Source organism: Rhynchophorus ferrugineus, unplaced genomic scaffold, assembly GCF_030347505.1.
Source record: "Rhynchophorus ferrugineus isolate W39M unplaced genomic scaffold, kcgeb_rfMv2 rfM1, whole genome shotgun sequence".
In the NCBI taxonomy this organism is placed as follows: domain Eukaryota; kingdom Metazoa; phylum Arthropoda; class Insecta; order Coleoptera; family Curculionidae; genus Rhynchophorus; species Rhynchophorus ferrugineus.
The window spans coordinates 34,083,853-34,108,026 of NW_027472580.1; the positions used below are offsets into that span (position 1 = coordinate 34,083,853).

The window sequence follows — 24,174 nt, forward strand, 5'->3', positions numbered from 1 at the left end:
TTGAAGTAAAAAAATTTAACGTCATTTGAAAAATGAAATAAAACTATATATATATATATATATATATATATATATATATATATATATATATATATATACATTTTTCAGTAAGGTCGGGTAAAAACTGAATAAGAATATAATGAACTATGCGTGAGATATTAATGATATAACATCTTTCAAATGTCCTTTGTATGGTGGTATGGAACCTAGTGAACTTTCTTTAATAACCCGGATTTATTTGAACGATAACTTAGATTATGTTGGAAAGAAGCCAAATGATTATGGTTAATTAACATCGCCTCTCATGTATTTATCAAGTCGTTTGTTCAAAATGTCTATCCGCTCTATGGCACATAGAGTCACACTGATGAAACCATCGATTACCACCATCCTTTGTTTCATCTTTTCGCCAACACTGATGAAGTATAAACAACAGACACCACCAAATCAACAAGATTACCACATAAGGTTATATAACTTTGTAACTAGCTGAACCGTCTATTACCCAACTGTATAAAATTCCTACCAAATGAAAATGTAAATAAACTAAGTTTTACCTAAATTAGTTCGATTTTATATGATCCTGTATGCTACTATTTTTTTTTATAGTTATCACTATTCTCCAGTGATTCTATTTTTTGTCTACTTTAGTACGCAATATATATATTTCCGGCATGTAACCCTACAATATATCAATGTTATCCTTTTAGTTTCAATCCAAATATAATTCTAGTCACATTTTTTTATATTTGGCTTCATGGTCGTATTAAATATTAATCTTCGGTACCCCAATAAAACAATGAAATGTTAAAACTCGTCGGAGGTTCACCGGCCTATCTAAAATCACTTGAATAATAATGGGTTGATGGTGCTCGTATTTATTTTATTATCATAGAAAATTAAATAATTTATTTGGAAATAATGAAATGTTCAAATCAATCTTTTTTCGAGTGTTGTTAGTAGCAACGGTTAAGTCAACCCCTTCCTATTGCTAAGACAGTTACAGGTTTGAATGCCTTTATGGTAGAGATACTAATGTATGTTTATGATTATTCATAGGTAACACAACAAAGTGTCATCATAACTAGGCGTGTTCTTATATTATCTCTATAAAAATTACCCGTCAGTTGGTATACTTAAAGCAGATTAACGTGGTTCCGAGACCACGTTAGTGGATAGCTTAATTCTAGGTAAACCCTAGTGATACAAATTAGGGCCCAAATATTTTTTATCACACAAAACTGCAAGATTCGGAGCTAGTTTTGGCTAATCTATCAAACGGTTAGACTTACTGTTTATAACGACCTGTTATATTGAGGAAAGGATATTAAAGGTATGGAATTTAAAATAATTCAAATGAGTAAAATAATACTTATTGTAATTTTTAATATAATACAAAAACATTGCACACATATATAGTAACATTAGTATGTATATAAATGTAATTCTTTTCATTTTTTTAGTTACACTTTTATCAAAATATAACAACAGAGTTTCACTCCAATTGATAATAAATCATTGCATCTATCTATTCTAGTTATATGAAATAAACTTGAAGTACAGTCTTTGTAAAAAGTATATTTTGCATGAAAAACAAAATTAGTTAAATTGTAATCGCCCTATTATGTACAGGTATTTTACATTTACCTACAACTTTTTGTCTGTTAATGTTCAAATGGAACAAATACCTCTTCATCCTCGTTGTGAAGATTGAAACGGTGGTTTGGGGAGTGAAGCATTAGAGTATATCACAGTGCGACAAAGTTGTAGGTTGTCAAATGCTAAAATGTATGCTACAAGAGAAAAACTGAACTCAATCAGTTATTTTCATCATCAATCTTAATTTGAATATGCCCCATTAATATACATGAAGTGATTCATCGAAATGGTTTGTACTTTCATCGGCTCCTTTCACTGAATGCAGCAATTACTAAAAACATGTATATCAATGGGGCAATGATACCGTTTTTCATTTTGAAAAAAGAACATTTCAAAATGCATGATGGATGATACTTTAAAATTATGCTAAAACGCGTATTCTAATAAATAAACTAAACATGTATCCTATAATAAGAAAATTTAAAATTTCTAGAGTATAAATTAAAATCCTACAACATTATAGTTCCTCTGAGATCTATGTAAAAATATAAAATAAAACGTGATTTTAATTAAAAACGAAAATACTAAAAATTAGCTAGCACTAAGGATTCTAAAATGTTTAAAACAGAAATACTTCCCAAAAACCAAAAACAATTTGTACATGATTTTTTACATATACAATTTTTTAAAATTAACACATGGTATGTCTTGTCAAGGAAACCTTGATCACTTTGGAAATGATGACCAATATGCTTTTTTGTCTAATTTTCCGTGCTGACTGGCTCTCTGGCATGATGAATCTGAATGTGTTTATTATGATTAGATTTGGTAGTTGATGTCTTTCCGCAGATGTGACAAGCGTATGGCCTATGGCCGGTATGCACCCTCATGTGATCTTTGAGATAATAAGACCTATGAAATGATTTCTCGCAAACGTTGCACACGTAAGCTTTTTGATTTTCATGTTCCTTGACGTGTCGCTGACAATTATATTTGCGAATAAACTGCGCGCCGCAATAGTTGCACGTGTACGGTCGTACGCTCTTATGGGAATTCATGTGAGCTATATAATCGTTCTCCCTGATGAAGGCTCCTTTACACTGACTACATTTAAAAGGCTTTTGAGTACGGGGCGCGTGAGTCCATTTGTGTAGTTTTAAGTTCCACTTGGTAGTGAACTTCTTGCTGCACATCGAACATGCATAGGGTTTGTTGTTGCCATGCGTTTGTAGATGAGCCTCCATAGAGCTTTTCAGGTACACACCTTTGCAAATTGGACACACTCGATTAAGCTTTAAGATCAAAAAGGATATTAAAAATTATTTCAAACTTATCTCCAACGTTGTTAACTTACGGTGTTTGGATCTCTACCATCGGGAAGGTACTCAGCGTTGTGAGCACGTCTCATATGTCTAGTCAGTCCTGCCATGTGTACGAATTTTTCACTACACTGAGTACAAGATTTAGGCTTCGTGTCGTGTTTTTCACTGTGCCAGGCGAACTTTTTCTTTGAATGAAATACTTCTCCACAAAAACACACATAGTCCTTAACTTTCTTCTTTACCTGAAAATAAAATAAATTAAATACGTCGCTAGTACTATTAAAAAAACGTGATAATACTAACGAAGAAATGATGCCGATTCCGATGCTGGACTAAGTTGGAATGTCTTTTGAAAGTTTCTGGGCATAAAGAACACTTAATGGGTGCGTTTCCAGTATGACAATTCCGATGCTCTTCCAACTTCTGCTTAACCAAAAATGCTTTGTCGCACAAATCGCATTTGTGTGGTTTTATCCCCTCGTGTCGAGCAATGTGTAATTTCAGACCTTGGCGCCTAAAGAACAGTTTGCCACAAATATGACACTCCAGCGGATGAATTTTCAAATGCTCCGTAAATTTATGTTCTGCATCAAAGACTTCATTACAAATCTGACATTTGTTGCTTTTATTTCGAGTTATCTTATGAAACTCAAGATTGTGCATCCTTAGTTCTTTCTTTGTCTTAAATATCTTGTCACATTCCTTGCACATGTCTACTGATACTTTCTCCTCCTTGATTTCATCCAATTGTTTCACTGACTGCCCTGCAAATTTCATCTATATTTTTATTTTTCCAAAATTGTAGTATAATTTACCTGTAGAAGAGAAATTTTCAAAGTTTTCTCCTTCTGAATTTTCCGTTTTCAATTTATTAGAAAAAACATTATTAAAGCTGGTCGTTTGAGATTCCTTCTTTGGCCGTTTAGGTTTGATTAGCAGTTTCCTAGGCTTACTTCTACCAACATCCAAAGAAACAAGTTTAGGTCTCTTTTGCTTAGGCGCACTAGACATTACATTTTCCTTCACGTCCTCTTGTTTTAAGATCCCTGGGGTACTTGTCTGAATTTCTATGAAAAATCCAAATTTACCTTTTACACCACAAACATACTTATTACTACCTTTTGTGTCAAAATCATCTGTAACTAAGGGATTTTCTGATGTGCTGTCCCATGAATTTTGTTCGTAACACATAGGATCTTGGTCTTGATAATGTTGAATTTGATTCCAGGTCAAATCACTTGCGCTGCCCATACTTTCTTGACCTAGAGTATGTTTTCATTGAATTTTACATTTTTCAATAATAATTACTAAATATTTAAATCCTTTAAATTTATTTTCTCACCAGATAATTCTCCTCTTGGAGGCATCTTTTCATCTGAGCGTATATTGACATTATCTAAACAGGATTCCTCCATTTCCTGATTTTTCTGCTGAACAATATGTAAAAAGCCATCACTATTTTCACCACTAACTGCCATAACTATTGGAGGACTATTATTCTGGCGAATAGGATCAAAACTCTCTTGAGGAATGATAGTAGCATTTGTAAAATCCCCTAAGATAACCTGCATACCTTCAATATCTTCTACATTCATAAAATCTACTCCTTCACTATTATTGAGAATTGTAGATGAGTTATATACTGCTTCTGCCTAAATTTCAAGAATATATATAAATATACATTAATTTTCATAGGCATTATATATTTGTAATATTATTAACCTGATCAAAATTAGATGCAACATTTTCTGTATTTAGAACAACTGACACATTGCTTCTTTGATCAATGAAGAAATACTCTGGAGCAGTTTGTGGATGTTCTTCATTTTGAAGGGATGATCTAAATTTTAATTGAAATGTATAATTTGAAAAAAATCGTGTTTACAAAATATTCAATTAAACATTAACAAACTTACCTTGGAGACAGAGAATTATTTGTTTGTGTCTGGCATGCCTTATTTAAGTCTGAACTCATTGCCCAGTCTGCATTTGAACTGTGAGATAATGGCGTTCCCACACATTCTTCATGATCTATTTCATGTTGGGCTTGATACTCCTCATTATGTTCCTGGTACATTGGAGGTTGATATGAACGATCTGAAGAATTTTCATCTTCCTCTAATAAATTTATAACCCCTTCCTGATCCTCCTCTTCTTTATAAGATGTACTTGCTTCAGGTTCTTGAGGATCATTAATCGTTAATGAAACAATTGGTTGCTCTGTTTCCTCAACTTCATCATCATCTTCACTTGATCTGCTTTCACCTTGGCTGTTCAAACCATCTTGATCTGATTCAGTTAATTTTTCACAGGTTGTATTTTCTGCATGTTTTTCCTTCACAACCTCCAATGGTCTATTTAATACTTGGGACCCAGAAGTAGAACTCTCAAAGGGTAATGCCTTGATATGAGGTGGAATGCCATTGCTAGACATAATAAGTTGTTGTTGCTGATAGAAATAAGGCATCATCTGGGCGTTATAGACAGCAGGTACCAGATATTGTTGAGCAAATGGATTGAATGTCATTGCAGATACATTTGGTTGGTGAGGTGAAGAAGTACTCATGCTTTGTTGATACATAAAAAAATGGTTGCCAGGTAGTGTTGTTGGGCCTACACTGGAAGAATTTCCCACTGGAATTTGATTAAAATATGGAGGCATAGATGTGGATGGTTGATTAGGGTTCTGAGAAATAGCTGAATCACCTAAAATGTAAAATTATAGTTTTATATTATTTGATATCTTAATGTTAACAATAACCGTTAAATTTATAATTATTCTCAATTTATATAATTAAACTAACCTTCTGGTACATCATCAGTTTGTTGGGTGATTTGAGACTTCACAGGCTCTTCATGCAAAGACAACTTTACCAATGCATCGATAACTTTCTGCTTGGGATGGCTAGCCAAATGCTGTTTAAGTGTAATACCAGGTCGCAAATATAAAGTACAAACTGGACACATTGTGTCTGATGTCTCTAAAGTTGACATTGTGAATTGATTTTATAACACTTTTTATGCTATATTATGACTGCCTCTAAATATGTTTTTTCTGTTCCTACATTATGATTTAACTATAAATAAAACAGTCTAATTACTTAACTATTTACATTAACTTAAATCTATCTTTATATATAAATATATTTGAAGTACAGTGTTAGTTTTAATTATACCATGTTTTATAAAATTTACTTAAAATATAGTAATTTTCAATTCATTCATGATAAAATGGAAGTTGGTTCATATGTACACCCAAGTTAACAGAAGTATTGATCTGTTGGCAAAATCAATGGGAAATTATAAAAGGAATATACGTTATATTATAAATATTTTTGAAGCAATATTGTATATTGCTTGTATATGTAAAGAAACAATTTCTTAGATAAAATAAATTACTCTAAAATACCAACAAACAATACTTTTATCACTTTTATTTTGGGGACACTCCTAACAGACTATTCTATCAACTAAAAATTTATGTAGACACTTACAAATATTTTTAAATTTGGGGATGTTTAGTTTAAATTAAAATTCAACATTAGATAAGAAAAATTTGATTCTAAAATTATTTATATAAAATTATTTTTTCAGCTGTTATATACACGAATAACAGCTAAAAGTACTACTACCAGGGATTTTTAGTTTTAGTCTCATTATATGTCATTCATTTGAATTATGGCTTGTTATAAAACGCATTTAATCTACTGAAAAGTTTATGTATATATTAATTAAAAATTAATTAAACTAGTGTTTTTATAGATACATTTTTGTGATTTTATGATAACTAATAATTTAATTTATTGGTAACACTGTATAAATAAGTTTACTCACTCAGGTTATAATCAATTTTAGATCTGTCAGATAATTTGCTCACACAAAATATTTCTGTGTTTTGTGTTTGCTCCTTTACTCTGTTTAGTACGAAAATGGGTTTAATAAAAGGTTTTTTTTTTGTTATGTTAAATTAATTGATATGCAATTTTATAACTTTTTTCCTAGACGATGTCGATCAACTACGAGTATGGCGTGAAAACAATGAAAGAAAAAGCAGAGAAGTTTTAGAAATATGGTTTGATAGATTACGTTTGAATACTGATGGTTTAGGCAATGAAAGTTAGAGCATTATAAAAATGCAGCTGTCTTATATTTTAATATATCCTTTGTAGAATATTTAATTTTGGAGCAAGTCTATGTAGCAGCATTAGATTGTCATGCTTTTAATGTTTCTAAAAGATGTATTGAAATCTTACGTGAAGAATTTCCTAAGAGCTTGCGAGTGAGGAAACTTGAGGCTATGTATTTTGAAGCAAATGAGGAATATGATAAAGCTTTAGATCTTTTAAATGCCATTATTAAGGTAGATGAGTCCAATAGTGCTGCAAGAAAAAGAAAAGTTGCTGTTTTTAAAGCTCAAGGCAAAATTGTTGATGCTATCAAAGAATTGACAGATTATTTAAAAATGTATGTAATCTCATTAAAATGCTGCACTAGGTTATAACATTGTTAACTCTTTTCAGTTTTATGACTGACGCTGATGCTTGGCAAGAGTTAAGTGAACTGTATATTGCTGAGAATGATTTTAATAAAGCAGCATTTTGTGTGGAGGAGTTAATTTTACATAACCCTCATAATCATCTATTACACCAACGTTATGCTGACATTAAGTACACCCAAGGGGGGATTGAGAACTTTGAACAAGCTAAGTCATATTATTCACAAGCCTTAAGAATGAACCCTAAAAATATGAGGGCATTGTATGGGTTATATTTGGTGAGTTATTCCAGAATTGAGTTATTTATAAATATCAATCTGTTATTTTTTTTTGTTATTTAGACTACATTAGCTTTATCCACATCGTCAAAATCTTCAGTTCAAAAAAAGAAGGAATCATCAAAGATGGCCGAATGGACTTTAAAACAAATCTCAAAAAAATATGCAGAAGCTGATGTGGTAGTTAATGCATTAGCAGCATTGGAAATTTAATATTATATGCAATGTGTTTAAGGTGTTTAAAAAATAAAAATAAATTACATAGAAAAAGATATCATTTATTTATAATTACTCTTCATCACTGTTTGTTAAATCAAATGAATTTTCTGAGTTGCTGTCTGTTTCCATTTTCTCCTCTTTCATTTCCTTTTCAGCCATTACTTTCCCTAAGGCTGTTATGTACTGAAGTGTATATTTATTGTAATCACATCTAAAAATGTATATAATAAATACATATTTTCAGTGTTATAATATTTTTTTGGTTCCTTACATTTTTGATAATTGTTCATATTTCCTGATAAGACCCTTTTCTAGACTTAAAAGTGCTGGCATGTTCTTTTGTCCATTGATATTTGTTCCATGTACAGTTAGAATATGCTGACACCAATATAAATAGTATTCTATGTGCCTTGAATTCTCTAATCCAGTTGCAATGATCATCAAAAGCTTTTCAATATACTTTGATGGAAGGTTCATCACCAACAATTCCACTGAAATATGCCTTTACAGTAACTCACAATACACTTACATTAAGTACTTTACCATCTTTAACACCAATGCTTTCTATCACTTCTTGTATTAAATTGGCTTCATTCATTTTTATTGACATTGTTAAAGCTGGAATGTTTTAATCATGTTAATTTTTTAAATTAATATGTGGTTTGCAACTGACCTTCCAAGAAATCCCTTTTTTCAATCGCTCTCCTTACAGCCATAGGAGTGATATTGATTTGAAGATCCCAGGGATCAAATATCATACCATCACTTAGAGTATAAACCAATAAACCTTCGGTAGTAGCAGCTGCCCATTGTTGGCCAGTTGGAGAAAATTGTAATGAAAATACTCTCACCTATACAGAATATTTGAAGTTGTTATTTTAAAATAATGATAAATTTAAGTATTCAAATACCTCAGGTTTAAATACTCTGCTTGCCATATCTCCTTTTCTCACGCCGGGTAATTTGATTGTTACTCGTCCGCCCTCTCGCTCTTCTCGTTCTTCGACTAAAGCTAAATTACCAAACTCAGTGAGTTTTCTCCTGTTTATGAAGTCCTAGAAACGAATTAATAGTATTTTTTGTTCGCCATAACATTAATAACATTTATTTACATCAACAGCATCAAATGATCTGTTTTGAGTAATTTCAAATTTCTTCAATAAAAGTGCTTCCTTAGCATTATAGATACAAACATTTTTTGATTGACCACCAGCTAAAATATATTCCCCATCAGCAGAGTAACAGAGGGTTGTAAATGACCTGGAAAACATTTATTTAATAATGTCGTTACAGTATAATGCTTTTTTAATCTACTTTGCTTCCAAATTCTTTTTTGCAGTAATTAAATCTGTATCAGATCTACCACTGCCTAGGTCGTTACGACCCTCAATCGTGATTAACTGTTGAGCAGTTCTTACATCAAAAATGGATATTTGACCATCAAGGGTAGCGATGGCTACCTCATTTCCTTTTGGATTGAATATCACACAAACAGCATCAGACACAAGTTCTATAGTTTCATGGGCAGAACCTTTTTCAATGGCGTCCCATATCTTTATTGTTTTATCCCAAGATGCAGACACCATGGTAGTGTTCATTATACTCGGGCTAAAAGCCAAACTAGCCTAGTAAAGAGAGTCATGTTAGATAAAGTTAGAATAGAAACATTATAATAGAAACTAACCACTGGTCCCTGATGTCCAGCAAGGATCTCCAATAGTCTTCCAGTTTTAACAGACCACAAATAAATTTCAAAAACATCCTGCCCACCTGCTGCTACAAATTCACCGCTTGTGTCGACACCAACACACGAAAATTGAACAGGTTTTGGGGATGCAAACGTTCGAAAGTTCCGATACCTAGATTAAACAATACCATATCAATATTTGTTTTCGTTTATTTATGAAAGGTATATACCTTAATATGTCAAATGCCCGTACTGTCCCATCTAATGAAGCCGACACGACAAATTTCTTATTTCCACTAAAGGTAATCGCTGTAACTGCGCTAGAATGTTCAGTAAAAGTTACAAAACAGAATCCAGAGTTTAAGTTCCATAGTTTTACTTTTCCATCTTCACCTCCTGTAGCTAAATGTAGTCCATCAGCTGAGTACGCTACACATGACATGTTATTAGTATGGCTTTGTTGCTTCATTACATATGTTTCACCTGAAAACACAAATCAATTTTACTATATATAGGTAACATACATTTGTAGCAATGCCTGTTAATATAATACAAATAATTCATATAATTTTTCCTAATATTGGAAATATTTTTATTACAATACAAATATTTTTTATTATTTAACAGAATTAATTTTTTCAAAGATTTAGAATTATCTAAGCGCACATTGTCATAATTGTAAATTGCATTCGGATTGCTATACATATTTTTTTTATTATTTCTGTATAATCCCCAATTTAATGTCATCAGTACCATGTATCCTATATGATTATTATCTTTACATAGTTTAAAATGAAAGGAATTTTCAGTCGTTCCGCTCGTCTGATACATTAAAACACCAGTGTATGTATGTATCGGAGGGACAGAATAATTATACAAGTGTTACAGAGCACGATTAATACGGCACTGGATATTCTGGGCACTGGTTAGACTACATTAGAATATGATAGAAACGGTAGTATTGTCTGCGTTTTAAGGTCATCAAGGTGGACTGAAAGTGCTCAAATTCTGTTAGATATAAATTGTTGTATCGGCGACCAAAACTTTAAAAAAAAGCATGCAATACAGGGCATATTATGGAAATTTTGTTAAAAATAGCGCAATTCGACACGAACATACTGACGATCTAACGAATGATTTGTCAGTAAGCTGTCCAGATACAGACCATACTATGACTATACTACATACCACATAATACACTACTTAACGTTTAACTTAAAAGTACTTTATTAACACGTTCACTGTCAACGACGCGAATTCGCATTGAATGGTTATATGATGTGATAAGTTATATATAATCAGAGTACGAGTGTACCAGATACTTGATTGAATAAAGATGACTTGAAGGTGATTCAACTCTCAAATGACAGTTTTTTTCTGAAGTGAAATTTAAATATTGATCAAAAGACAGGACAAAATAGTAACTAATGATGACAGTATTTGAATACATTGATCTTTCAATTTACATAAAAATCCTCTCAAAATGAATTCTGATAGATCTTATGATAGATAGTTCGATAGAGTGATAGTTCTTATACATATATTTTCTCTTTAAATATAGTTTGACTTACTTTGCCACTCCCATACTAATAATTGTCCAATTCCACTACAGCCCAATGCTATCCAATCCCCAGTTTGGTTTAAAGATATTGATGTAATACTTTGTTCAGATATATTCAAAGAATGTATTAAGTTCATTTCAGGGGCTTCATGGATGTAAAAGTCTCCTGTAGAATATCCTAAATGGGAAATACACATTGTATTAAAACATATAATTTATAAGACTAGGTATATTACCTGTAATTAGAATTTTTGATGCTTTATGATATGCAGTCGCTGTGAGAACAGCCCCTTTTTGGTTTTTCTTAACTTCATCAGCTAGGTAATGCCTAGCAATCCTTTTATAAAATAGTTTATCAGATTCTTCCTTGGTTTCACTTAAATTTACTTCATTAAGGGCTTTTACTGCTTCTTCTTCTGTTCGTTCTAGTGATTTAGAAACATCAATGTCATCTTCATCACTGTCATCAGAGGTCTTCTTCTTTTTTAATGGAATGCTTTCCAATGGTTTTAAATCTTCAGGTTCAATAGTACATTCCCAAACACAAACCTGGCCATTTTTTGATATGGTAATCAAATCATAGCTGTTATTTTCAAAAAAACATCCAACTATGGCATCAGTATGACTTCCAAGTGAAACAATTCGAAAGTTCTTACATTTATCAAAGGGATATAATTTGGTTGCCATATCTTTTGACCCAACTGCTAAAATTTTGGAATCTGATGACCAATTTAAACAAGTAGTTTCATCATAAGCGCCATGAAATACTCTTTCCATTATAAAGGCTGTATATTGACCAGTAAATGGACCAGGTGCTTTAAATATAAAGACTGAAACAATTTGATGTTAAAACTATTAAGTTATACTATTAATAGTATTACCATTATTCTCCTTGCATACTGCAAAATGTTTTCCATTTGGACTAAACTTTATAGCTCTGCATTTTCCTTTAAATCTGTATCGATGTGTAATAGTTTGCGATATTAAACTTATCATATGAGCTTCACCTTCTTCATTAATAGAAATTAGGGTGCATCCATTAGGACTAATATCCATAGAAACATAGTTAAATCTGCTCTCAACAGGCAGAGTGTTGCACTTATTGCTGTAATTCAGATATTTTATTTAAAAAAATGTTTCCAAATAATGTTATGTGCTCACTTTTTAAGATCAAATATACTGATTCTGTTTCCAACTGTGGTAATAACGGAGTTGCCATCAGGAGTAAAAAGCAAATCACCTTTTCTATATACAGTTCCTAGTAGATTACTAAACTGAAATGACAAATCAATTCATATAAAAATGTTTAAATAATCATATCAATAATAAATACCTTGTAAGAGAATTTCATATTTGCAACTTTTATTTACAACTAGTTGTTTCCAGAAAATGAGGTTAGAATTTCTTTTACGAGTTAGAATCACAAATGAAGTATCATAGAAAAAGTGAATAATTTTTCTATGGTGAATATTTAACACAAAAATTTTGTGATAATTATTATTTTGTGGTTAGAATTAAATTACAATGTTGTCAAGTCTGTAGTTTATGTATTGTAAAATATTTTCTGATTAAATAATTTTTTCGTTTTATTTATCAGAAATAGTATTATTCATCGGTAACATTATTATTTTTAGTTTGTTCAACTTATTATGTTACACCCTAACCAAAATTCTATCTAATTACTTTAAAAACAAAATTTAAGAAACGTATTGGCAACAATGCTAGCACGTGTAACTTCTAATTTTAATTGGATGTAAATATGTTCAAATATGGTTAATAAAGATACTATAATCGAAATACATCGATTATGGACCAGAACTTTATCTGATTAACTATCGAATATTTTATTGATAATATCAAGCATGGAAAAAATTTCAACAAAAGTACAAAAGAAAATAGTACTGTAGCATTGACTTATGAGATTTTATGAAATAATAATATAAAAAAATTTAATAGTAGTATAGAAATAATTATTCGATTATTTGGTTTTCTCGATCATGCCCAATATTAGTTAATAAGATAGCATCTCTTTAAATATATATTTATTCAGAAAATATTTTGATAATACATATTCATAAAATAATATAATTTGATGATATTTTGAACTAAAATATTTCAATATTTATTATTAGGATGTCATGTTTGCCTTGTAAATACTTCTAAATATATCTGTCATATGTCATTCCTAGATATTTTCGGCAACAGCAGATATTGTTGATCTAGTTAAATTTACCAAAAATGGCAAGCGAAGCAAAGAAGTTTGAAAAGAAGGCCGGTAAGGGACCTGATCCACAAGAAATCCTTGCTGGATTTCAGGCGTTACGTGCCGAACAAAGAAATCTTACAACAAAACTCTCGGAAATCGAATTGGATTTAAATGAACACAAGTAAGACAAATGACAAACTTTTTTAAATTTGTATCACATTTTCTCAATTACATCCGTATTATTTTATGTTAGTATTGCTAAAAAAGCTTAAAATTTTTGTTTTAAATGAAGTTATTCGCTTTTTTTCAAAAAAATTCATTAGAAATTTTTGTAACCTCAATATTTGTTACAGACTTGTAATTGAAACCCTCAAAAACGTAAACGAAGATAGAAAATGCTTTAGATTGATTGGAGGCGTGTTAACTGAGCGAAAAGTTAAAGATGTCCTTCCTGTTCTGGTTATTAATCAAACAAAATTGCAAGAATTGATTGATATATTAAATGAACAAATTACAAAGAAGGGCAAAGAATTGAATGATTATAGAGAAAAATATAATATTAGGTTTAGGAATTTGGAGAATTCAAAACAGGAAACTGAAGAGCCTCAAGCAGGTGAATCGTCAAGAGGAAATGTATTGGTGTCTTAATAGTGTGCTCATCATAGGACTTGAAAAATAAATAGATATGTGATCAGGTTTTAAGAGTAATCATGCTTTTCTATGACATGATTATAGTAAATATTAAGAATGTATAAATATGTTCATTATGCTTCACTTTGCTATCATATTAAAATACCAATTTTTCTGATTTTGTTAGAGACTAATGATGTTTAAGAGTACTTTTTTCTTTGACTGGCTTTAAATATTTATAATTACATTTAGGTTTCACCTAAATAACTTTTGCTAATATCATTTTAATTTTATATGATATTTATTTACAAATTAAAATTTAACCTATAACAGCATTGTTAATATAATTTGTTCAGAATAGAGTTTTTAAGGTTTTTAATACTAAAATAAACTATTTGTTTTATTTTATTGTTACCCTAAAATTATAAAATATAATTACTATTATTTATCATATTTGAAGCTTTTTACACCAAAGGTTTTTTTGTTCATAAAGTAGCATTGGTCATTGGGCAAATCTGTTGTTTTTGCAGTAGAATTACTTCTCTGATTATTGACCAAACACTATTTAGGTCTACATCTGCTGGTGGTAAGAATATTTTAAAACAACATGGACATGATAAGGCAATTTGGGTATTTAATAGTATCTAAATTATTCCTTTGAATTAATTCAAAACCATGATGTAACATGTCTGAAATGGTTTATCATGTGTTTTATATGAAATTGAATAGCCAAAATAATGATGAAAATGTTCCTAGGATTGTTATAAAATGAAATGAGTTGAATTGTTTATGAAGAAGTTCAGATTAACTTACTTGATATGTTTTAATAATATGAAATTTCCAATTCAGAATATACTATAGACTAAAAACTGTTTCACACACTATACATTTTATATATATTGGATAAGTAAAGGTAAACAATGCATTCTGAAAATTGATAGGTAACAGGTCAATTGAAAAGTCCCCGGCCTACTATATTAAAACATTTTTTTGGCAAAATTAGTTCTTTTTATTCAACATAATTCCCTTCAAGGGTGATACACTGATTATAGTGACCCTCCAACTTTTCGATACCATTTTTGTAGTACGATTTATCCTTTGCTTCAAAACAGGCCTCAGTCTCACGACGACAATGTCTTCCCAGCGAGCATTCTTTTGAGATCTGAGAATAGGAAATAGTCGATGAAATAGTAAGAAATCAATTCTAGGACCAACGCATGGATTTTTGCCATCGTTTTCACTGACTTGTGACGCGTGCATTGTCTTGGTGAAGGATACCACTTTCTTTTTCTTTCGTTTTTTGGCGATTTCGTCCTTAAAACGGTCCAATAACGCTATGAAATAGTCGCTGTTAGTGGCACTTCCTTTTTCAACATAGTGAATGAAAATTATTCCATGATCATCCCAAAATACAGACGCCATAACCTTGCCAGCCGATTGTTATGTTTTCTCACGCTTTGAAGCGGATTCATCGTGTGCAGTCCACTTGGATGACTGTCGATTGGACTTCGGAGTTAAATGATGATAAATATTTGATCCATTGCCACATATCGACGCAAAAACTGGGGTTTATTATGCTTGATTATATTCAAACACTGCTCTGAATCCTCAACTCGTCGTTATTTTTGGTCAAAAGTGAGCTCGCGCGGCACCCACTTTGCACAGAGCTTTCTCAGACCCAAATATTCGTGAATGATATGATGTACAGGTTTAGTTGATAGCTTTAGAGTGTCTGCTATTTCAATTTACGGTCATTCGAAATCATCTTGTGGATTTTTTAATGTTTTCGTCGGTAACAACCTCTTTTGGGCGTACACCGTCTTCGGTGCTCATTTCACCACGTCTAAACTTAGCATACTAATCCTTGATGGTTGAAGTTCGTTGAAGCCAAGTTTTTGCTTCAACTGTATTTTTTCCCTTCAAAAAGCAATATTTTATCCACACGTGAAATTCCTTTTTATCCATTTTTTTTCACAATAACAAAATTTGCTTCACTCAAAATGCTATAATCCACAAACTAATGATCCGACAGCTGTTAAATTTATACACGCATCTTTTGAGGGTTAGGGTTAACTAAAAACCTTATCAATTTAATTCTAGTAGGGCCATGTATGTATCAGGCCGGGGACTTTTTAATTGATATATATTATATAATAATATGTATATAATAATATATATTATATAATAATATGTATAATATATATAACTCATAATAATGGGGTGAGTGTAAATTTTGATTATCTATATGTGTGTCAATTATTTTATATTTACTTTGTTGAAATTGGTTTGAACACCTGTTGATTTTAATCATAATTAATTTGCTTTTATTATATTTTAAAGTCTTTTTTTTTAATAACTTGGGTTGATCTGGACTGGACCTACTACTTAATGTTGGCTCCGAACCACGGTCTTTAGCATTAAACCCGACTAGCCAACTTAGAAATCATCTCAAAAGACATCTGGTCTTACCCAACCTGGTTATTTTATATAAGTATTTTTATGTTTTTATTTCATGTAGTTACAAAAAGTTTAATACAAATGTCAAAATCATTTATATATATATATATATATATATATATATATATATATATATATATATATATATATATAGCATATATATATATAGCTATAAATATATATATAGATATATATTTATAGCTATATATATTTATAATAGTATTTCTCTATGGTGTGGACCAATATGATATGCGACCAATATGACCAGATAAATATGCGCAGGTCTTCGCCATCGTACCTCCATTTTGTTTTTTAACCAAAATTTGTTAGCGGTTCTTTAAATGTTGGTTATTTTATGAAAATTAGATATTTAGTACTTAAAGAATCTTCTTTAAGTCTATACAATGAATGACATGTGGAAAAGATATGTGCTATGGTTTGCTCAAGAGCATATCGAATTCCGCGTTTCGGTAAGAATGTATACACTTTTAATAGAATATATCTGACATAGTAATTTTAGGAAATCGAATCATTGTTATCACTATTTAGCATTAAAATGAAATATCAGGAGAAACCTAAAGACTTGGTAAATATTTTTTGTTACCCTTAAAGGAAGAAACATTTAATTAAATCTTTACTGGATATTTAGAAAGGTACATAGTATTTCAAGCATGCCGATTTGTGATTATTAATTTCTCGTAAACTAGTATGATGTTTTTACTGGTTTTGTCTAATTCAAATGATTTTTTAAGGAACCATATTGGATAGTAGAGTTTTTATCTGAAGATGATGCAAAACTATTAACAAACCGATCAGTGTCTCTAAGAACCTGTCTGGAGCTATGGGGATATGAGAATTCTCTACCAGCTTTACATCAGACATTACAATCCAACACAGGTATATTGGCCCAGTATTTCAAGCCTTCAAAATCATTTAAAGTAGAAGTTGAAACTTTTGGCAATCATTTTACACAGAAAGAAAAAGTTGAAAAAATTGAGGTAGGTTTATTAAATTTCTATTTGCCTTCTTTACTTTTTTATTTTTTAGACTTTTAGTTATTTGCCAGTTGAAGGACCTGTTGACTTAAAAAATCCAGATATCACATTACAGTACATAGAGTATTATGGAACTAGGGCAAATAATCCTCCTCAGTTACCCTATAAGGTCTTTTTTGGAAGATGGGTAGGAATAAAATTTAGTTTAAATATTTAATAATTTATAAGTCAAATTCTAGGTAGCAGATGGTTTGAGACAATTAATCAAGAAATTATCTCTAAAAACAAGAAAGTTTATTGGAAATACGAGTATGGACCCTCAGTTGTCCCTACTTATGGCAAATCAAGCTAAAATATGGACTGGAGATCTGGTGCTGGATCCTTTTGTTGGTTCAGGTTCTTTGTTAGTAGCAGCAGCAGAATTTGGTGCCTATGTTTTTGGGTCAGATATAGATTATTTAATGTTACATGGTAGAACTAAACCTTCCAGGATTAAGCAGCAAGTAATAAAATTAACATATGTTTTTTGCAAATTATATTAACCGTATAATTTTAATAGAAAAGGGCAGATGATGAAAGCATAAGGGCCAATATGAAGCAATATAATTTGGAACATAAATATGTTGATGTCTTGGTTAATGACTTTGCTATGGTTTTTTGGAAAGATGCTTTTGAATTTGATGCTATCATTACAGACCGTAAATAATAATCTTTATTTGTGTCAATTTGAAATGGGCATTATTCATTTATTTAGCTCCTTATGGGATCAGGGAAGCAACAGAACGTGTTGGAACAGAGAAAACTAATTATGTTGTGAGTGAAGAGCATTTAGCAACGCATGTACCAGCAAAGATAGAGTATGGGATACCCAGCATTTACGCAGACTTGTTAAATTTTTCTGCAAAACATTTGAAAATTGGAGGAAGACTAGTGTGTTGGTTTCCTGTTTTCCGGTAAATTTTAGTATTATGTTAGCTTCGAAGACAAATTGCTATTTCAGTTCAGTTGTTTCAATGTGCGACTTTAAATCTAAGCACACATTGGGGTTTGAGTGTAGCAAATTCTGTACTACAATTGTAAACAATCCATCATCAATTTTTGAATATGTACATTTTTTATAAAATTTGAAAAACTATGTCCATTCGATTTAATTCTTGTTGTATAACCCCAATGTTATTTAAAAGCGGACGTCCCACCGATGTTCCGGAACGAATGAAAGTAATTTCCATAATTTTAACTTACATTTATATCAAATCCATACTACTAAAGCAATTCAGTCAAAGAATAAAATATGGAATAGTCAAAATATAATGTACAATTATGACTTAAAATATCATATGATGGGCGTTTACCTTGTATACGTGATTATAAAATTTCAGGGAAGATTATTCAGAACAATGTCTACCTATTCACCCCTGTTTGAAATTGATGGCCAATAGTGAACAAGTATTAAGCAAAGTGACATCTCGCAGATTGTTAACGTACGAAAAGGAACGTCACCCGACTTTGGATGAACAGAATATTGAACATATCTCCATACAGGACTTCCGTGAGAAGTATTTTGTTGTTCGAGAGGAGACACGAAAAGAACGTAGGCTCAGAGAAGCCGCTACTAGAAAGGAAAACTGGGAAAAATATAAAAAAGTTAATAATAAATAATGAAATATATATGTTGTTTTTTTAAATATGGTGTTTTTAGTGTGGTTAGCAAAGATGGATTTGGCGAATGTAAAAAAAAATACAACATACGGATAGAAAATGTTTACTTTATTATTTACATAAATAAAAAATTATCTTCTCATTTTCCTTCTTTCGAATTTAGCACTAGCTACTTTGCCACCGATTGGCCGGGGATCCCTGTTTTTGAAATTTCGTTTGTTATTTGGCCCTTTTCTAAATCTATTTTTATTGAACTTGTCATCATTTGTTTTCCTCTTATTATCTTCCAAACGAGGTCTTTTGATTTTAGATGTATGGAATGTCTTGGCAGGTCTCTTCATGCCACTGGATTTTGATGAGAACATATCTGGAAATTTATTTTAGGTTTATATTCTTAAAGTTATTGACTAATGATAATCTTACCCTTATCTGGTTCTTCTCCTACTTCTTCTTTATAGTATTCCCTGTCGTCATCATCTTCTACGGTCTGGTCCATTTCGTAAGCGAATTTCTTCATTTGTATGTCACTTTCAGTCTCCTTCTTCATACCTTTCAAGGATCTTTCTTTGTGTTCTTGCTTTATTTTTTCCTTGTTTTTCTTATTATCCTCTTGTATTTTCTTTCTCTTTTGTTTTAATTTCCTATTGTATAAAATATGCATGTAAATGTGGACTATATATTAAACTGATATAAATACCTTTTCATTTCTCGTTTCTTTTGTATTTCCAATTTTTCTTCTTCAGTTTTATGAATTTGGTCATGATACAACACTTCACCATCCAATAAGCCATCCTCAATTTTCATTAGTTGTAGTGTTAGTCGCGGCCCTAATTCTGTTAACCTTATTGCAGATTTTCCTGATCCTATATTTCCTCTAGATCTTATTTTTTGGCCAACAGTTACATGATTACAAGGATCATCTTCTGCTTCACTTTCTGACATTATAGATGTTCTAGGATTGTATTTACAAATTATTATGCACTTACAAAATTGATTGTACTTACTTTGCAAAAAAATCAGATATTGTGTGGCAACTGGCCAAGTTTGGTACTTTTCCTTGTACAACTTTTTTCACTCCTTTTGATATGCCAACTGGTGCTACTTTGATATTATAATGTCTAAAATCAATCAGTTTTGTTGTTGGGTTATAATTTAACAAAACACATCTTCTAACTGTATTTAAATCTACATTAGACAGATTAATTGTGGGAAACATGTTTTGGAACATAGATGCCATCATTTTTAAATGTAGACCTTCACCACTAAAACTATTCAAAACAATAAGTGGTGATGTTTTGAATGCTGTATCAACCACAACTTGTTTTTTTAAAGAAGATATAACATCTCTGGCCAAGGAAAAGTTCTGTATTTTGAAAGTCAGAGTAGGTCCTCTAGGAAGCCTCATAATCTTTAAATACATTCCAAGTTCTGTGCGTGAGAATATTGTTAAATGTGTTACGTGAAGGGGTCCAGCTACTGAAACAAAGTCTTTAACTGCATTTTTCTTCCTTTCCTAGGGATTGCATATACAACTATTAATACAAGAATCTTATTATAGAATGAATTAAAATTACCTTTAAAGAGGTGGCGGTAAATGGTTCCATAACTTTCCTGAAATCTTTTGTTAATTCCAATGTATGACCTCCGGGAAGACCCTTGTGGATAACAAACGAATGGGGCGCTTTAATAACATCTTCTGGTTCTCCTTGAGCATTTTGATTTCGTCGGACAGAACGTCCCTTTCGACGTTTTCTAGCCATAACCCCTGACTCAAAAATCCGGTTGGATTTAAAATAACATGTGCTTGTCAAAGTATGTTGTTACAACTGTCAAAATTCAGACAGAATATGGTTAATTGATAGGGGCTAAAATTCGATTTTTTAAAAGGTTATTGTATTATTTTTAATTTGCTTTATTTGTTTAAAAAAATAATCACTAACATTATTTGTTATAACCAATTTTATAATTTATTTCAATATTTTATAATTCATTGATCATATCAATGAATCATTTCGTCAAAAGATGGCGATAGCTCTACATAGTAGGTTATTCCCATAGAAAAAATGGTTATTCCTTACCAGTTATGACATCTCAAACATTAGGCTTTCTTCTATGCGTTAGGCTTGTTTAAATAATTATTAAATTATGTAGTTACGGTAAGACTAAATTTTTTAATAGAATTATTTAAAATGAAAATTCAGAAATGATGATAAAAGCGGGATAAAAGAATTAATATTATTTTATAGAAAACGTATTGCAAATTTAGTTATACGTTAATTTGTTTATTGTTTGAGAATATTATAAATTTTTAATAATTCAATTTTCTTTTTACATATCCATGATAAAATATAAAATTAATTTTGCGTTATCCCTTGCTACATAAAATAATTTAAAATGAAATCTTTTTTACCATACAAATTACCCAACAATTTTCATTTGGTTTTTTCATTTGTAAGCAACTGTGCATATCGCATTGTCCATGAATGAATTTGTTAATTTTTATTTACATTCGACTTTTTAAATACCTAATGCTTCGACAGTTCTCATAAATTGGTTAAATGAATGTCATTATTATTTTGATAGATATTTTTATCATGAAACAAATTTTCTAAATAATCTTAAAGGGGTAGTTAAAAATAAAACAAGACCTTTTAGTTGTAAATTTATTGATAATATTTTTCTGAGAGCAATTATTATATTAGCATTTCCACTATAACTTATATTGGGATGCCTTGCTATTAGCATTTAACTATTTTCTTTATCAGTTGTATATTTACAGATTATTTAAGATTTACGTCGGTAATAATGAAAAAGCTTAATAAAAGAACAACGTTCATAAAATAGTTAAAAACCAAGCAATCGTTACTTGTAAAAGTACATACGTTCAATTCGATTAACTAACCAGTAAAAATAACCTTAATGTTATTCAGAAATTTAACTAAAGGTACAAACAATACATGCCGGAATACAAATTAATAAAACTAAAAGGACATAAACAAAATTAACCTAAACAATGATCAGTAAAGATTACTATAAAAATACGTATATCTATTTTTATGTCTTATGCTTTTTTTTCTACATATTGTTCAACTGCGAGAAAACCAATCAATACAAGGTTTAATCGAAGTCTCAGTAGGCCTGGTAATTTCCATTTTTATCAATTCTATGCTGTGAGGAGAAGGTTCGGATTTAGCTTAACTAATCAATTGGTTGGTTCATGGTTGATTGGTTTTCCGAGTTTGCTCAGTAATGACACACTTCATAGAAGTGTCGTATGGAAACTACAATTTTAAATTCGTAACAAGAATACTTATCTACATTACTTTTCTCGTCGAAAAAACAATCGAAAGGAAAACTGTCAAGGAAAAGTAAACGAAACGGACAAACGTGGATTTATTATTGCAATATTATTAGATATGTATCTATAAGGTTAAAGGAACTTGCGATTGTGGATAACGAATAAAGTTTTTTAGTTGGGTGTAAAGTAAAACCGGTCAGTATAATTTGATCCGAGATAATAGTTATAAATAACTATACATAGGTATTTACAGGACTACACCAATTTTTTTTCTTCTCGTAACTAAAAATATTATATATGCTTTGAAACAGGTCAACAAGGGCATCAACACGGTGATATCCTAAATATATTTATAAAGAAAACATCATCAGGGAAACGACAAGGATTCCAGGTTGTATTCTGGCCGTTTCCCTTCGCCTAAGAGGTTACACTCTAACGGTTGAAACAAAAGAGAAACGGAAACATGAATAATGTCTGATTGTCCCTTAATTTACGACGACGAAATAAAAATCAAAGCGCTATTCTTCCGGTCCTGATGTATCCAGAGGTCGGTTCTGTTTTTGACTGTGACAGTAAGTGTTTTCTGGATAAATCCGATGCCGGTGCGATCTGGGAGAGTGGGTCAGGGAGCAGGGGGTGGCTCGTTTGAGGAAAAACCCTTATCAACTATCAGTAGAACTACGATTAATAGAAACAGAACGGGAACGAAACGTTTTAAGCCAACAAGTCGCAATAAAGACCAACACACACATAGTATTGCTTGGAATACGCACGTTTTTTTTACATTTTTAAAAGTTTTTACCTTAGTATCGAACTAATGTCGTTCGAGAAAATCCATTCGCCTTGGTCCTAGATATCAGTTTTTATCTCTTATTACAATTTTTATTTTGTTTTCGTTAAAAAGCTGATCACTCGTCCAATGTTAGCAATATTAAAATAAATGAATTTTTTTTGTTTTTCACTTACAATACTTGTATATCACAGACCTACATATTTAAATACGCTTAATGAATTCTTAATTTCTTTTTTTTTATCGAGAAGTGTAAACACAGTTCAGCACACGGTGCATTTGTGCGGAGGGGCTCCATGGACCGAACTGTGCTAAACAAAAAACGTTCGAAAAGCAACATGTTGAGAAGCTTCAAGTTTAACCTACCATAATGTTACATATTTTTTTATATTCAAAGTTACATAAAAAAAAGTGGGCACTTGTTTAGTATCAAAACGAAAAGTTCAGGGTGGGGCCCCACTATTCTAAGGAGAGTTTTTTGTTTTTTTTTACTCTTAGAAGGAATGGGCATGGGAGTAGGAAAAAAGGGGACAGAAAACAAAGCTTGTTTCTTCGTTAAAGATGAAAAACGTATTTACACGAACAATACGACAGTCCACCAGATGGGAATACCTAAGTAAGTCAGCGCTAGAGGCCCGCGTTCCATCAGCTATCACACCAGAGGGCGGATCTCATTTGGATGGCTATTCTGATTACTCGTGTTCTGCCTGGAGCCGCATTGCTAAAAGAGAAATCAGATATTAATTGGATGTTTCTAGTAGTTCAAATGAAAATAACTGGGAGTGTCAAAATTAACCTGCGTTTTTTTAACATATTTTGTCAGCGCTAACGTTTTTAATTATTCTAAATTCGGTACATTTTCTTTATAGATCACATAAATTATAGGAAAACATTTTTATTGTTTTTCGATTTTAATTTTATGTTTGAAGTCTTTCGAAAGGCAAATTTATTTTTTTAGTTTTGTCACTGAAATTAGAA

General features: G+C 31.0%; 7 protein-coding genes across 8 annotated transcripts in view; 3 read left to right on the top strand and 4 right to left on the bottom strand.

Moving 5' to 3' along the window:
* Window positions 1–1,361: 1,361 nt before the first annotated feature.
* On the bottom strand, window positions 1,362–6,554 carry LOC143206755 (uncharacterized). The gene is made up of 10 exons (XM_076419442.1): window positions 6,416–6,554; window positions 5,726–5,998; window positions 4,838–5,627; window positions 4,644–4,761; window positions 4,264–4,573; window positions 4,040–4,183; window positions 3,737–3,988; window positions 3,225–3,685; window positions 2,954–3,163; window positions 1,362–2,891 (listed from the first exon to the last, which is right to left on the bottom strand). Exons 2-10 carry the CDS (start codon window positions 5,913–5,915, stop codon window positions 2,361–2,363), a joined length of 3,006 nt encoding a protein of 1,001 aa, XP_076275557.1. The 5' UTR covers window positions 5,916–5,998; window positions 6,416–6,554; the 3' UTR covers window positions 1,362–2,360.
* A 15-nt stretch (window positions 6,555–6,569) lies between these two features.
* LOC143206757 (ER membrane protein complex subunit 2) lies at window positions 6,570–7,966 on the top strand. Its single transcript, XM_076419444.1, has 5 exons — window positions 6,570–6,866; window positions 6,924–7,037; window positions 7,091–7,385; window positions 7,442–7,694; window positions 7,758–7,966. Exons 1-5 carry the CDS (start codon window positions 6,851–6,853, stop codon window positions 7,905–7,907), a joined length of 828 nt encoding a protein of 275 aa, XP_076275559.1. The 5' UTR covers window positions 6,570–6,850; the 3' UTR covers window positions 7,908–7,966.
* LOC143206756 (periodic tryptophan protein 2 homolog) lies at window positions 7,952–12,914 on the bottom strand. The gene is made up of 14 exons (XM_076419443.1): window positions 12,495–12,914; window positions 12,323–12,435; window positions 12,043–12,266; window positions 11,398–11,991; window positions 11,172–11,339; window positions 9,831–10,083; window positions 9,598–9,772; window positions 9,228–9,538; window positions 9,026–9,173; window positions 8,825–8,968; window positions 8,587–8,764; window positions 8,457–8,531; window positions 8,185–8,404; window positions 7,952–8,124 (listed from the first exon to the last, which is right to left on the bottom strand). The coding sequence occupies exons 1-14, from the start codon at window positions 12,510–12,512 to the stop codon at window positions 7,983–7,985; spliced, it is 2,763 nt and encodes a 920-aa protein (XP_076275558.1). The 5' UTR covers window positions 12,513–12,914; the 3' UTR covers window positions 7,952–7,982.
* Window positions 12,915–13,333: 419 nt separating this feature from the next.
* Window positions 13,334–14,388, top strand: Pfdn2 (Prefoldin 2). Its single transcript, XM_076419445.1, has 2 exons — window positions 13,334–13,548; window positions 13,721–14,388. The coding sequence occupies exons 1-2, from the start codon at window positions 13,400–13,402 to the stop codon at window positions 14,013–14,015; spliced, it is 444 nt and encodes a 147-aa protein (XP_076275560.1). The 5' UTR covers window positions 13,334–13,399; the 3' UTR covers window positions 14,016–14,388.
* Window positions 14,389–16,741: 2,353 nt separating this feature from the next.
* Window positions 16,742–19,250, top strand: LOC143206760 (tRNA (guanine(10)-N(2))-methyltransferase TRMT11). Its single transcript, XM_076419449.1, has 9 exons — window positions 16,742–16,924; window positions 16,975–17,040; window positions 17,207–17,452; window positions 17,502–17,636; window positions 17,689–17,952; window positions 18,009–18,147; window positions 18,204–18,402; window positions 18,829–19,093; window positions 19,149–19,250. Exons 1-9 carry the CDS (start codon window positions 16,859–16,861, stop codon window positions 19,155–19,157), a joined length of 1,389 nt encoding a protein of 462 aa, XP_076275564.1. The 5' UTR covers window positions 16,742–16,858; the 3' UTR covers window positions 19,158–19,250.
* ppan (Brix domain-containing protein peter pan) lies at window positions 19,196–20,937 on the bottom strand. Its single transcript, XM_076419448.1, has 5 exons — window positions 20,683–20,937; window positions 20,113–20,621; window positions 19,806–20,060; window positions 19,532–19,749; window positions 19,196–19,475 (listed from the first exon to the last, which is right to left on the bottom strand). The coding sequence occupies exons 1-5, from the start codon at window positions 20,866–20,868 to the stop codon at window positions 19,240–19,242; spliced, it is 1,404 nt and encodes a 467-aa protein (XP_076275563.1). The 5' UTR covers window positions 20,869–20,937; the 3' UTR covers window positions 19,196–19,239.
* Window positions 20,938–21,757: 820 nt separating this feature from the next.
* The window catches only part of Sema2a (Semaphorin 2a), a 1,190,156-nt gene continuing 1,187,739 nt past the window's right edge, over window positions 21,758–24,174 (bottom strand). For both annotated transcript variants that reach the window (XM_076419451.1, XM_076419450.1), the window contains one exon: window positions 21,758–23,917. In XM_076419451.1, coding sequence (XP_076275566.1) covers window positions 23,849–23,917 — 69 coding nt within the window. In that variant the 3' untranslated portion in view covers window positions 21,758–23,848. The remainder of the gene's footprint in view (window positions 23,918–24,174) is intronic.